At 47.6% G+C, this 15199-nt stretch overlaps 4 protein-coding genes across 4 annotated transcripts; all 4 read left to right on the top strand.

Annotated features, from left to right (window-relative positions):
• Positions 1 to 3378: 3378 nt before the first annotated feature.
• On the top strand, positions 3379 to 6484 carry AO090701000681 (DUF3431 domain-containing protein; the record flags this gene model as incomplete). Its single annotated transcript, XM_023237199.1, has 4 exons — positions 3379 to 3629; positions 3692 to 4333; positions 4397 to 4444; positions 6319 to 6484. 4 exons carry the CDS (start codon positions 3379 to 3381, stop codon positions 6482 to 6484), a joined length of 1107 nt encoding a protein of 368 aa, XP_023092242.1.
• A 596-nt stretch (positions 6485 to 7080) lies between these two features.
• AO090701000682 (ferrochelatase HEM15) lies at positions 7081 to 9143 on the top strand (the record flags this gene model as incomplete). The annotated part of the gene is made up of 4 exons (XM_023237198.1): positions 7081 to 7091; positions 7758 to 7980; positions 8048 to 8630; positions 8686 to 9143. 4 exons carry the CDS (start codon positions 7081 to 7083, stop codon positions 9141 to 9143), a joined length of 1275 nt encoding a protein of 424 aa, XP_023092243.1.
• Positions 9144 to 9816: 673 nt separating this feature from the next.
• On the top strand, positions 9817 to 11721 carry AO090701000683 (putative tetracycline-efflux transporter; the record flags this gene model as incomplete). Its single annotated transcript, XM_023237197.1, has 3 exons — positions 9817 to 10074; positions 10132 to 11584; positions 11636 to 11721. 3 exons carry the CDS (start codon positions 9817 to 9819, stop codon positions 11719 to 11721), a joined length of 1797 nt encoding a protein of 598 aa, XP_023092244.1.
• Positions 11722 to 12329: 608 nt separating this feature from the next.
• Positions 12330 to 15143, top strand: AO090701000684 (pentatricopeptide repeat protein; the record flags this gene model as incomplete). Its single annotated transcript, XM_023237196.1, has 1 exon — positions 12330 to 15143. One exon carries the CDS (start codon positions 12330 to 12332, stop codon positions 15141 to 15143), a length of 2814 nt encoding a protein of 937 aa, XP_023092245.1.
• Between the last annotated feature and the right edge of the window lie 56 nt (positions 15144 to 15199).

Here is a 15199-nt window from a genome sequence, read left to right as displayed (position 1 = left end):
GCAACTAGGATGAAAACGAGACAGGTTTCTCGGATTTGATCACCAAGAATTCCAAAAAAGTGATCTTTTCTGGATCTCTCATGGACAAGGGTCCAGAGGCTGAGGTGAAAGATTATGCCCCCGTCGGCATCGATGGAGTCATCAAAATTGGTTCAGCTACACTTTATGGCCAACAGGCAGAAAGGAACTTGTATGCTCAAACGGACTTTCTACTACCAGGTGAGGATGTGCAAATGAGAAATGGCAATAAAGCTAGCGGAAGCTCCTTCTCTACCGCATATGCAGCGGGACTTGCGGCTTTGGTGCTCAGTTGCTTGAGGGCCCACATGGGGATGAATGATCCTGAGCCATATACATCGGATTCCAAAGATCCAGAAGAAGAGAGGGCCAGGCATTTGTTCCAAGCCAAGTCATCTGACGGCATGAAGTCCATCTTCGAAGTCCTTAGTCAAAGGCCCTCTAACGACAAGTGCGCATTTATTACCCCTTCTCGCATATTTGGAGACAAGTATTCGGATTCGAAGGAAGAGAGGTTGAAAGCCCATAAAGAATATCGTCGGCAGCCTGTTGCCGCCAAAAGCTCTGATTGAATATGAACGCCGTGAAAGGCTTGCTTATTCAGCGCTCAAGTCAAACTTACTTTGGCAGATCCAGCAAACATTCCAAGATTTTAGGCTCAATATCGAAGCATGCTAATTCAGTGTTTCTCAGTAGAAGTAGCTGGCACTTTGAACTTATATGTATAGGAAGCAATTTCATGGGTATTTGATGGCTGTAGCACAAACGGTTGCCTCTCTATAGGGCACCTCATATCACATTTTGAAAGACAATGGAAGTAAGCAGAGGAGAGGAAACACATTGTGAACCCGGATGAGAACGCTTGCCCATTAATGGTTCATGGTGAAAATGTGGAATGAAAATACTCCACCTCCGCGCATTGTCTTCAATGTGAGAGTACTCAAAATTGGTCAAGTCAGGGTCAGATGAAGGCCGTCTGGCACCGTTAAATGTTGAGGTTATCTATCGCATGGTAACGATAGCGCGACACTCTCTCCTTGAGAGATATAGGGTAAGTAACAAAAAGGCCCATTCAATGAGGTTAAGTATTATTACACAGACTCTTATTACAGAATACATCAACTATAGAATGCATTGATATTTGATTGATGTTATCAGGACGAGCAATCAGTACATAGTGGAGATATGAGATAGTTCTGATAGTTCTACAAGCACAAAAGGGTACAAGTCCGTCAGAATAGGGTTACGAGTGCGTGCTCAGTAAGTGGTCCCGTGAGTGGTCAGTTATCTACTGTGTCCAATCAAACTGATTCTGTCCCTCTTTTTTAATTTTCGCATTCCTCTCTCTTTATTTCCTTTTTCTTTTCCCCTCTCGTGTGTATATAGGTTTACCTAAAATCCCTCATGGCTTGCATTTAGTACCAAAGTTAAAATGAAGTAAGCCTCTGAATCTGGAGATAGGGCCTAATCTAGGCAACAGGATATAATTATAGCAGGAGATGACAGAGAGTATTGTCTAGGGTTAATTATCACTTTTGACACCACATATCAATCCATTGCTGCCTGTCTTATGGTATATGGGTATGCCACGTACTTCAATGTAGTGATACGTACTAATGTCCTCGTGGACTTTCATTGATGATGCTGGAGTGGGTTACGCACTAAGAAGGCACCTCAATCGACGTTGCTGCGGCTGGGGAATGGAGACCGTGTTCTGACAATCCAAGGAACCGACTTTTGCCATTTTCAACTTCGGTTTTATTTCCCCGCTCGCTTAAGAGTCCGTATCTGGCGTGGCTGATATAACTTAGAATCCTAAGTAACCTACTTGGGGACGCCACGTGCGACCCATGGTTCTGTGGGCCAATCAGGCCCTCTAATTGGATTTAAGCTACGGAACGCTTCCATTGGACGTTCCAACGGTTCTTCTTCCTTTGTTTCAGAATCAACCGTTGCAGTAGTTTTCCTGAGGGTCAGTTGTGGCGGTGTCTGAATTCCAGTTCCCGTTTTTGTCCCACGGGTAAATTTCGAGTCCAGGTTCAAGTGTTGTTTCACTAACCTAGTGACAGCAGATCAAAGAAGGCTTACGGAGTACCGGGCGTAAAGTGTGCAGACACTCTAAATTAGTGGCCAGTGAGGGGAAGGACGGGTGCAAAGTAAGCCTGACGGGCCACGCCAAGCTTCCCCGCTATGCCCACTAAAGGTTAAACCCCCTGAACAAGCACAGCCCCCTGGAGCCTATGAGGATGGCGAGCCTTTCCATAGTAGTGGCGCCCCCAGAGCTTAAGCAGCGCTAACGCGTGGCCTAACAGTGGGGATTCTCACTGGAGCTGCACTTTCGACATGATGTCCGCAGACCGTCCAATAAGCATATTGGCTGGTCCTGGATTTTCATGAGCTGCCGGTACGAGGGAAGAAATGCAAAATGTCAAAATTTCATGAAATTCTTGACACGAAATGTAGAATCGGTCTTGAAAGTAGTTTTTGCACTAGTAATTTAGAGCGGCTTGGCTTTGATCTACTAACTGGCTTCAAGTTTTTTATAGGGGTTCCCAGCAATGATACAAATTAAAACACCTCAGGCAGTTGAAATCGATTGAAAATAAGGCTATTTAAAATATTGAAATTATAAATCGCCTAAAATAGTGATTCCATAGTACTCCGTAGTCACTAGACCAATATACCATATAGATTCTAGTAGTCTAATTGGTCTGTGGGATTAGTCGGATATTGATAAGTAAGCCTTTCTGATTGGCCGAATTATACCCACTTTAAATTTCAAACTGGAAAGTAAAAAAACACTTAGATTTCTGCAATTCTGCGATTTAGACAAAATATCTGAAAAAATGCCATCCCTAGCTGGTAGCCTGGTACAACCATCCCATCGTCTTTCCCTCCCTTCTGGACTTTATTACGGAGCAGCGCTTTGGTCTCTCATTTCTTAGGGTTCTTTGCCATCATGCGGTGATATCCCCCTCTCGGTCCTTTTCCTTTCTTTTCCTCTTTCCAGGGCGTTGAACATTATTCCTATCTGCGAGTTGGTCTTTTTCTGTCTCTCCTTTTTATCCGATATTATTCTATTTCTTTTGTTTTTTTTTTTTATCCCTTACTGATATTTAATATACTAACCCTCATTTTATTGATTGTCAATACCTTCCGCTACCCTCACTTTCAAACCCAATTGGTTGTCCCCAATATTCAGGTCCTCCAGTTCTTACATGCATACCAATCGCCAGTGAACGCTCAGTACCCTTGAGTACTGCGCTAGAACGAATTCGTCTCGACACTGAAAACCCCCCTTGATGCGCTACTGGATATCTCTAGTACCCGAGTACTAATCACCGTGTGGCAAACTTCACAATGAGATGCGGCTTTAGATTAGCACTATGCGCATGTCTACTACTCATCGTCCCAATATACTTATTAGCGCTCCACCTCGAGGAAATCTGCAACCAGTATCGCGCAGGCGCATACTTGATAGATTGGCTGAACTCCAAGAAACCCCACCATGAGGGCCTATCCCACTACCATGCAAAACTGGGAGACAAAGTGATCGTGATGGCCCGGCTGGAAGAAGAGCCGGCCGAATGGGTCGAGCAAGAACTCCCTGAGTACGGAACCTCTCCCCAACAATCACCAATTGACTCGGTTACTAATGACGGACCGCTTGAAGCTGGCAACGTGCGATTTATATTGTCAACCCCTCGAATAAAACCAAAGCAGACAAACATAAACTCAATACCGCCCTCAACAAGGGCCACGAATCTATGGCCTACCTCACGTATCTGATTGATCATTATGACAACCTTCCTTCCACAATCGCTTTCCTCCATGCCCACCGCGCCGGCTTCTTCATGGCCTGGCATGTCGATGCGCCTTTGCACGACAATGTAGCAGCGATGCGCGCTCTACAGCTTGATTTCGTCCAACAGAATGGCTACGTCAACCTCCGTTGCAATTGGAACCCCGGATGCAAGGCGGATCATCGCATCAATCGCCATGTAACGGAACAGGTCTGGGAAGAAGTGTTCGAAGGGACCAGCACCCCGCCCCTAAACTCGACTACTTCGCCCGCCATCACAGAAGACCCATCGACGGAGAACCGACAAACACAAAAATTCCTCCAAGCGCCCAAACTCGTCGGCGCAGCATGCTGCGCGCAATTCGCCGTGTCGCGCGAACAGGTCCTGAAACGACCTCGAGAAGACTACATCAAGTTCCGACAATGGGTCATCGACACAGAGAAAGATGATGCCAGTAGCGGACGAGTCATGGAGTTCCTCTGGCATGTCATATTCGGCAAGGAGTCCGTATAGTAAGCATCCATTGCATCAAACCTATGCAATAACAAAATTAACTAACATGGTTTGTCCTCTAGTTGCCCAGACGAGGAACTCTGCTACTGCCAAGTATATGGCAAATGCTAGTACATTTTTTTTCAATCGCAACATAGATATATATACACTGTACACCAGCCACGACTGTTTTTACTATGTGGGTTTTGTCATAGATACCTATCCGGTATACTTTTGTTTATCGCTTTGAGCATGCATTTCTGGGATTAGACAGGCGTTGTTAGAGGGCTTTCGTCCGTTTGGATATACCCGTCTGAATCATCTGTGTTATTTCTGCCGGTACGGTTTAGAAAACATGTAAATATATCGAAATATATTCCTATTCATATTTTATATTACTTACTGATGTACGACTGCAACGTTGCTGGTACAATGACTTTTACGGTGACAAACCTCCCACTATATTTTCAGATTTTGGGTCAAATTACATAGACGAGGACCAAAAGTCCCTACAGCATCATCCTAGGTTTCCCGATAGTGTTTGAATATCTCGAACATGTACACATTTGCTCTCTGAGATGACATTATTGAGTAGGATTACGTAGGTAAAGACCATTAATATACACTTGATAGTGTTCTAGCATTATGTATTTTTTATTAAAAGGATAGAGAAACATTATCTGCTAAAATCTGTCTCTCGTAACCAATACTAGCGTTGTCTCATTTCTGCTCCAAATACTCCTCCACACGCTCAACGAGATCAGCTTTCTTCCCAGCAGCGGAGCGTCCATGGGCATTCAGAAAGTCTTTGAGGACAGGTACCGTAAGCTACACACAAGTCACGCGCGTTAGTTAGTCCAAATTAAAGCCTAGGGGGCAGGTAATAGTCACCTTCGATAGCGATCCCTTCTGGTAATGGGCTCGCACTACATCTTCAACGCCTTGCTCGTCTGTCTCCACCTTCACTTTCTTGTATGGCTTCTGGGCTGCATCCTCGACTTCAGATGTTCGGTCTTTGGCGCTTCGTTTGACGAGTGTGCTCTTCGGGCCATGTGCCGATATTTTCGCGTATTGCTTTTCCAACTCGTCGGCCCAAGACAATACATAGTCGCCAGTGCGCTAAGCGAAGGTCAGCAAGATCCGTGGAAAGAATAGGAATGTGTGATATACTTTATCGATCTGCCGATATCTGGGCAACGTTTTGTCTTCTGGCTTCTCCGGGAGGTCCTCATCCAACGCCAAGGCTTGTAGAATGCGATAATGCCATTGGAGGGCTAACAGAGCAATAGGTTAATGCCAGAGTTTCTGTGCAGGAAGTTGGCAGAAGCTTACATGGATTAGGGTACTTAAAGGGGTCGTAAGACGCCTTTGGAAGTTGCAATTGCTGGACAATATACCGCATTTGATCGATCAATGGCTCAGGTGCAACATGGAGTGTGGTTTCAGGGTTTTGACGGACGTCATCAGCGAACGGGAGAGGTATTATCCACATTCCTGGAGGAAACTTCTGGACGCCACTCTCGTCTAGTTTCTCTTCTCCGGCGACCATAGCCCCCAGAACAGGACTTGCATTTTTACGAGCAATGAACCAGACAAGTGCGGCCTTTTTATCCCGGAGGAGTGTCTGATGCAAAGCAGAAAAAACCCGCGTGGAGCCCACAAAATCTTCTTCCGATGGGTATATAAAGGAGGGGTGTTTGATATTGGCCCAGAACGGAAGTGCAGAGAGGGGCTTGAACCCTATTATACGGATGACAGGATCACCGAAGTTCCTCAGTGACTTCATCTCTTCGGGCGTGAAAGCAACCTGATCACCGCCAAACTTATAAGCTTTCTTAATTTCCCACTTTTCAATCGTGCGAGCCGTGTCGTCAGCGATTTGAGTGGTCACTCCTTTGACAATCTGGGGCTGTTCACCGCCGAGCCAGATGAAGGAGTTTCTGGCGGGTGCTTGACGCTTGAACAAAAGATATCCTGAGACAGATATTTTTAAGTTTGGTCCAAGCTCCAATGGTATATTGGAGAACTGTGCACGCCGTGGGACAGATCTTGAATTGATATTGGACAGGAGGGTATTGAGCAGTGATATCCCATCCCCGGTGGCTGGAGAAGCCTTGGAATCGGTTTGCAGGTATGCCGGGGCATCTGGATCCGAAGGAGAGGCCTTGTAGATGATATCCTAATTGCTGTTAGCAGCGATACTTCACATTGAGTCAATATAATCTTACGTCATAGAATCTGGCGGTATCGAACTCATGGCCTGGCCGAGAAATCGGAAACAGCTCAATAGTGACACCGAGGTCATATAAGTCCTTCGCGCGTACAGTTGAAGCGGATCTCAAGCTTTTATTATCGCCATGAGGGTCATCATTATCGGTGACTATAAACAATCGCCGAGACAAGAAGTTAGGGGCTTTCGACGTGAATATTTGATTGGCGCAAAAGAGTACGTTCGCCATTGAGACCCGCTCGCCTGACGCCTTAAGTACATCCTTTGATTCATCGCCGTCTTGTGCTAGTGCCCGAAGATTCTTGACTTCTTGCGCAGAGGGGACATCAAGGTCTGTGAAAAGGTAGCAGTGTGGGTATGAAAGATCTCCTCGACTATTTTCATCCTCGTCATAAAATTTGGACGCCTGCGTCCCATATAATAGCACACCGATCATGTCACGGGGATTAGAGATAATGCGTTGTTGCATGAGATAATATGCGCATTTTAGTGCGGCCGTTGTGGGGGACTCCTCCGCAGGTTTCTTTGAATCGGAAGATGGACGAGGCGTGAGCATCGAATCGCTGACTTCGATAGCAAAAAGAACGGCATCTTTCACTGTTTTGTATCCCTATTTTGGTTGATAACATGTTAGCCTCCGAAGCTTTCAGGTGTGTTTGAAAGTGTGTACACTCTCGTCGGTCTCCTCCTCTTCCTCATCGATCTGGTCGTCTCCACGATATTGATCCTCGTCAGCCATTGTGAATGTGTTGAGAGTCGTAAGTCATGAATTGCGTCAAAGGAAAAGTAGTCAAGGACGATATTTAAGTAATCGACGCAAAAGTGCCGTTGAACGGCAACATTGGTATTTTCCTAGGTGTCTGCCTGTCGCTCTGCTGCCTGCGTTCCCGCTCTTTCGTCACCTGTGACGCGACACTTCAATCGGACGACGCGGGGAAGACACGAACATCAGGTGACATACGCCAAGACTCGATGACCCCAAGTCAATCCTGATTGGCCATTCGCTTCAGCTCCAACTCATCCGTCATTTTACCGGTTCTGGACTCTTTGCTTCAAGTCAGCATCTTTTCTGATTACTGTTGACCCTTGCCACATGGCCCATTAAAATCCCTATACACTTTTTGCTCCGACCTCATTGTCTTGTTATCGCCGCTATTCGCACGCTTTGGTCATTACTTTCTGGGAAAAGGATTGTGCTACCATCTGTTAATTAGAATGGCCCTCCGTCGGACCTTCGCGCTTCCTCGGCAACTACTGCGACCGGTAGCTCGCAGCTCGCTTGGATACAACACAGAACAGCGAAATGGCTTCGCAACGGCAGTCCCTCCAGTCACTCAAGATGCAACTGGCTCCAAGGGCCCTACCGCAATGGTATTCTTAAACATGGGCGGCCCCTCTACGACGAATGAGGTGGAAGACTTTTTGAGCAGGTTATTTGTACGTTTTCAGACTAGCAAACATTCTCATGGACCATTTTTAACGTCTCCCTCGCTCTTTGGTAAAGGCCGACGGTGATCTGATTCCCTTGGGACGGCTTCAAACATATCTTGGACCACTTATCGCAAAGCGGAGAACCCCAAAGATCCAAAAGCAATACGCGGACATTGGAGGCGGCTCGCCTATCCGAAAATGGTCCGAATACCAATGCCAGGAAATGTGCAAGTTGCTAGACAAACTCAATCCTGAAAGTGCGCCTCATAAACCCTACGTTGCATTTCGGTATGCTGCGCCTTTGACGGAAGAGATGTATACCCAGTTACTCGATGATGGGTTCGGAAGAGGGAAGGGAGGACGTGCTGTCGCATTTACACAATACCCACAATATTCCTGTTCGACTACAGGCAGTTCTCTGAATGAACTATGGAAATGGAGAAATCGCCTGGAGGGTAGGCGCGCCAATGAGAGCGTGGACCCCTCCGGCTCCATCCAGTGGAGTGTCATTGATCGGTGGCCGACTCATCCCGGCTTAGTGGAAGCTTTCGCAAAGAACATCGAGGATCAGCTCAAGACATATCCGGAGGACAAGAGGAACAGTGTAGTTCTGCTGTTCTCCGCCCACAGCCTGCCCATGAGCGTGGTGAATAGAGGTGAGATTCGAGCCAACGCGCCAATTGCTGGACGTAAAATCTAACTTTTGATTAGGTGACCCGTACCCGGCCGAAGTTGCAGCAACTGTCCATGCGGTAATGCAAAGACTTGGTTTTAGCAACCCTTACCGACTGTGCTGGCAATCTCAAGTGGGCCCGTCGGCTTGGCTTGGAGCTCAGACCAGCGACACCGTCATGGAGTATGTGAAGCGCGGACAGACTGATATAGTCCTTGTACCGATCGCCTTCACCAGCGACCACATTGAAACTTTGTATGAGTTGGACCTTGAAGTGATGGAAGAAGCCAATTCCCCTGGAGTTAAGCGAGCGGAAAGCTTGAACGGAAGTCCCATCTTCATCGAAGCCCTTGCAAATATCGCGCAGGAGCACTTGAGAAAGGGAGAAAAATGCTCTCGTCAGATGACCCTGCGCTGTCAGGGTTGTAAGAGTGATAGATGCCTGGAGCAGAAGAAGTTCTTTGCCGGGGAAGAAGCCGCGTCTCTTGTAGTGTAAAAACATCTTTTCTTTTTTTTCTTTTTTCTTTTTTCCCAAAGGTCACATTATTTTGTTCATATTATGTACTGTAGGATTTTGAAAAAAAGGATATTTAATCATTTTAGAGGACATTGGGCTTATATTGTATATGTAAGCTGATTAACAATCAGCGATAAGTATACTAACTAGTTAGTACTTCTCGGTTGTTGAGACTGGCTATAAACGGGCCACCAAAATCTTGGTTCAATTAGTATATCAAGGGGTCAATGGCTTGATGCTGCTACTGCGATTGGTCCCAGGAACAAAATGCCGAAGGTTGAACACCTCGGCACCCGTTAGCCTCGTCAACGTCATGGCTGGCTTATCTTTTTGCTTTTGCTCTCCACTTGATCTGCTAGGCTAAGCTGACAAACGCTCCCCTCATTGACTCTTTCATCCAGGGAATCCCGATACCAGGGGACAATGCCATTGGCACTTCGGAAACATGATTGAAACTTCGCTTCTGTCAAGATGTTTCTAAACCCCCGCCGATTAAACCGTGTTAGAACAATCTCTTTCCCCCTTGCTTCCTTATCATCCACTAGTGACATACCACATCTCCCTCAAAAACTACACCTGGCAAAACACGGGCCGAACCTACATAAAATCTTAGTTATTGACGTGTATATCTGTCAATGCCCTTGTATTGGAAATGGCCAATCAAACAAACTCTTCTGTCGATGCGGATGTTGGCGGGCAATTGCGAAGCAGGCCAGTCGTCCCTACGCAGAATCATCCGCGAAACACTGGTGGAGATGACCCCAAAGACCCGGCGCAATTGCACGTCCACGAGCAGACGCCCCTACTTCAACGAACGAGCGAAGAAGGTTATGATGAAGGCTTAGACACATCCAGCCAGGACTCGGCGGCGTTGAATGCTGGCTTCTGGCGGTCTCGGACAAAAGCAAGTGTGCGTGTTTATCTTCAATGCAGTTGAGCCGAAAGTGTCGCGTTCTGATTCGACCAGGTCTTTTGGTTATTCCCATTCCTTCTATTGTATATGTTAGGCTTCGGCGGTGCTGCAGTTCCGAAGATTAACCTGATGGTCTCTCTCACCTGCAGAGACTATCTGGCCGAAAGAGCCTCTAGCGATCCTGGATTTACGTACCTGCCTGTTCTTCTTGGGCAGGACAACTCTCAGTGCCAAATACCAGAAGTTCAGTCCCTCGTTGCCCGCTTCCAATTGTATTACAATTTAGTAGTAGGCCTGCTGTCGGCACTGATCAGCCCTCAATTGGGCCATTTATCGGATCGCTATGGCAGAACGTCTATGATAGCTGTGAGTGCAATTGGAACAGTACTAGCAGAGATAATTACCGTTATCGTGGCAGCAAATGCAGAGCGAGTTTCGATATACTTACTGCTTCTGGGCGCTACCTTTGACGGCTTAGGGGGTTCATTTACCGCCATAATGGCCCTGAGCACCTCGTACGCCTCTGATTGTACCATTCCGGGGAAACGCAGTGTAGCCTTTGGGTACCTGCATGGCGCCATCTTCACTGGAGTTGCAGCTGGACCGTTCCTTGTGGCCATTCTTATGAAGAAGACACATGATATAATGAGCGTATTCTGTTCCGCGCTGGCCCTCCATGTGCTTTTCTTCTTTGTGGTCCTGCTCGTCATACCAGAGTCACTGTCTAAGGAGCAAAAGCAGAGAGCCCAAGAAAAACATCAGGTGAAGCTCGCCCATCAAGAAGATGTTGGTTGGTTATCGATGACATTTTGGAACCCGAAGAAAATCATCGCGCCTCTGGCCATTTTATTCCCACCAGCTGGGCGGCCAAGCACTCTATTCCCTAATCACGGAGGTGCCAGTCCTGCATTGCGAAGAAACATCATCCTCCTCTCTGTGATCGATACGCTTCACCTTGGCATGGCCCTGGGCATGTCACAGATCATCATTATCTATGCGGGATACATGTTCGGCTGGGGAAATGTCGAATCAAGCATTTTTGTTTCCATCATCAGTTCCGTTCGCGTCCTCAACTTCTTTATTGTGCTCCCCATAATCACGCGGATCTTCCGCGAGGAACCAAGGGAGGACCTGGTTATTTCGGGTTCTGGTGCGCTTGATGTCGTCCTCATCCGTGTCTCGATTCTGCTGGACATGATTGGGTTTGCAGGATTCGCACTGGCAAACCACGGCTCGCTTTTGATCTTGTCGGGAGTCGTTACATCCTTAGGGGGAATGGCCGCACCAGTGTTGCAATCGTCTCTTACCAAACACGTACCCCGCGATCGCATAGGACAGATTCTCGGTGCCAAAGGCCTTCTACATGCTATTGCTAGAGTAATAGCTCCTTCTATCTGCAGTTTCATATATAGTGTGACGGTGGGTAAGTTCTCACAGGCGGTGTTTGTATGCCTATCACTTGTGTTTGGAATTGCATTTTGTTGCACCTTATATATCAAAGCACATGGTAAGTAAACTCTTGAGGAATTGTCCGTGATATCGTACTAACGTACAGCAGTTCGACTTGATTTGGATGATCCAAGAAATCATATTACCGAAACCGATGACTACAGAGAAGCGGTTGAGGATGAACTCTTGCCTTAATACATAGAGAATTTTCGATACCATACTATTTACCTTTTGATTTATCTTGGGCAGCATATCCTCCTATTTGCAAGAAACTTATGTTAGATCTATAATACATAACATATGTCATATGACATAGTTTTCATGCTGAATCTACCTTCGCAGTTAGTAGTCCTGGGTTGCAGCGCGGTTGCAACCATGGTTTATATGGTCATATCAGTGGGCCTCGCTACGAAAGCAGAACGTGGTTGAAATAGCAATGTCTGGTGTAGTTTTACTAGCAAAAGACCCATAACTGGCGATGAGGTTCTGCTAAAAACCCACTCATCAATGACTAAGCAAGAACAATGGACAGTCACGTGTGCAGGAAATGGGTTCACCCGGAAAGGAACGAATGGGACCACAAGCAGTACGGCGGCCGGAAGAAACCAATGTTACTCCGTACTTGCAAACTTTCCGCCGAAAATCATCTATCTCAAAACTCCGACCGTCAATTGCGATAGTTCCCCAGCTTGCTCTCTTGGCTTGCACTACTCAGAATTAAACGTCAATCTCTCAATTCCCCTGATGCTCTATCAGTGATATCTCAATTCGCCTGCTGCCGGCGGTGCACAGGTCCTATTGCCATGATCACCAAGCCTGCCCACGGCACTTCGGCCGTACCTTCTCGCAATGCCCTGCGTGTCCTTCGCAGGCTGGCCCTTGCCGGCTCGACTGTGGGCAGTTTCTGCACCGTTGCGGCTATCACGTACGATGTCCATCGCCGAGTCCGCGTCGCAGAACGTATAATCGAGAATAAACGCGCCCTTCAAACCTCCGCGCCCAATTACGATGCCACTTCCGCGGCGAGACGACTTGCTCGTATGATGGAAGTTGCAGAGGCTGGTGAGTTTACAAGTATGGATGCATTTAAAGAGGAGGATCGGAAATCACGACAAGCGCAGACCTTGCATGTGGAGGGCGAGGAAGGGCGTCGACCTGATGAGTTCGGCTCGAACGTAGGAATTGGATCATTCGAGAACTCAGCCCAGGTCGACGCTTTTCTGGATGCTGCTCGACTCAATATGGCCGGGGTAATGAACACAAAGCAGGATATAGGGAAGCTCCCCGGATGTTGCGACTTTCTTCCGCCTGAATACACGCGACCTACGGAAAACCCCAATAGGTCCAGTCCTGCCATTGGCAAGACCGGTGCCTTTGCAAATGCTTCCGAGTCGATGGATAGCACGGGTACATTGCCGAAAGGACCAAACTCTATCCCGAAACAAATGCAAGATCTTCTCGACCGAGGGCGGCCTATCGACGCAGCGCAGCTATTTTTGGACGCACATCCTGCTTCGCTGAATGGCCTATCATCCGATAGGAGAGAGCTTGCGGTGCAGACTTTCTTTGTCAACTGTAAACAGGGAAATGTATTCATCGCAAGAAGCATCTTTGAGCGCTTGGAGGAGGTGGACAAGGTCTCACCCAGGCTTTGGAAGGTTCTCATGTTTGCACTAGCACGGAAGGGATGCATAGAATCAGTCGCAACTATCTATACTCGGTACATGCACAAATTTCAGCTCTCGCCGGACATGGTAGATGTGGTGCTACGATGCTTGCTCGAATCACATAGGCTCACAACAGCGAAGTGGTTCCTTTTTAGACATCTACAATTTGACCGGGATTGTGGCTTGTGCGGTGCATACCTGTCAGGCTTGTGGAAAAAAACGAGGAGTATTGAGCTTTTGAACGGGCAGTTGAAAAAGATCTTAACGACGCTTCCCCGTTTGGGAAAGGATCCCAGCGACAAACTGTTCAACCCAGTGGTCAAGGCCTACGTTGAGTTTGGTCGGTTAGCAGACGCTGAAGCTTTGGTGGAAGACATGACGACTACATACGAACTTCCCCTTCGCTGTCGCACAAAAGGCCTCCTCGTGTACGGTAAGGCTCTCGCGTGTGACTGGCAGGGTGTGGAAGCAGACCTTCAGGAGATGCACGAGCTTAATTTAACCTCTCGGCGACGTGACTTCACCCCTATCTTCGATCGCATATTCCTTGAATACTGGGTATCTCATTCGGGGCACGAGATCCAGGACTTCGTCACCCGCTACGTTGATAAGCTCAATATCGTCCCCGATCGGATCCTGTACAAACATATCCTGGAGGCGTTTGTGGAGAAGGGTGACAAGCACATGATAACTGAGTTCACGAGAATGGCACGCGAGCGTGGTTGGAAAGTCCACGTCAATGAGCAAGAGTTCCTTGAGATGCTACGTTTTCGCCGCTTAGCACTTGAGGGAGCGCCCGTGGGTTTCTGGCAAATGCTGCAGGCTGCTCGGGTGAAGTATGGACAGGCTGCTGCCTCACAGCAGATTCTCGGTTACGACCAGCGCTCATTCCCTATACCTGAGGTCAATACGATGCCTTTCACTCAAAGTCCGCTGCCGTGGTATCAGAGAGCACTGCAGGATGTGACACCGTCAAAGCCCGTTGATCAGTACCAAAAGCTCCATAAACAGATGACACATTACATGCATGTTGGGAAGATGACAGAAGCTCTAAAGTGCTTCCAAAATGCGAAGAATGCACGATTCCAATTCAAACAGCTTCACGTCGAGTTGGCTGCCATTGCGACTCTTCTTGAGCACGGCCTCGGCGAAGCTCGCATGCTTGTCGAAGCTGAGTGGCGGGGCATCCGACATCTCATTCGATTTTTCCCTCAGTTCTTCCGTCAGATCATGGAGGTGGACTCTGCGTCGGAAGGGGAGCTGATCAAGATGGCCGTCCTTCGATTTTACCAGCTCTGCTGGTCGAACAAGCGAATGAATGTCAAACATCATATTACGGTGGCCACCAGCAGACGGTTAATTGTGCATAACAAGCCGGAGGTAGCCATAGATCTCTTAGCGGCCATTTACATGTCCCGCTATACTCGCACATTACCCTTCGATGGGGTCTGCATGAAAATGTTTCTGCGTGCGTTCGCTGCTATGGATAACCTTCCCGGAATACGATGGTGCATCCTATCTGGCCTTGCTCGGGGCAGTGCACTTAATCATGATCTTGTTGTCGAAGTCAGCCGCGTCATGGGAGTATTAAATCGCAAGTTCAATCCTGACGGCCTCTCCAAGAGGGAAGCGTCCAAACGGGCCGAACAATTGGAGTATCTCGGACATATCGCCGACATGCTTGAGAAGAAGAGTGGAGGTGATCCTCTATTATGGGAACTCAAAAGCAATTCTAATGTGAAGCGGTCCTTCCGGCGGATGCTGAAACGGCCTCTTGACGAGAGGCGGATATATAAGGTATCTGATATTCCGGAGACGATCGAGAGATGGGACGAAGAATACGAATTAGAGGTACTTCTGGGTCGAATTGATATCAACCCGAAGTCCATCGCTGCTCGATGGAATGAGCGAGTGGCCTTAGGGCAAATACGAGCCGAAGATTTGCCGTGATGTAGCATATATTCCCCTTTTGACTTTGATCTATTCCTAATCTTCTTTCGTTGGTG

This window comes from Aspergillus oryzae, chromosome 5, assembly GCF_000184455.2.
Source record: "Aspergillus oryzae RIB40 DNA, chromosome 5".
NCBI lineage: Eukaryota > Fungi > Ascomycota > Eurotiomycetes > Eurotiales > Aspergillaceae > Aspergillus > Aspergillus oryzae.
The sequence above is the reverse complement of the archived record's forward strand: the minus strand, read 5'-3'. Positions and strand labels throughout refer to the sequence as shown.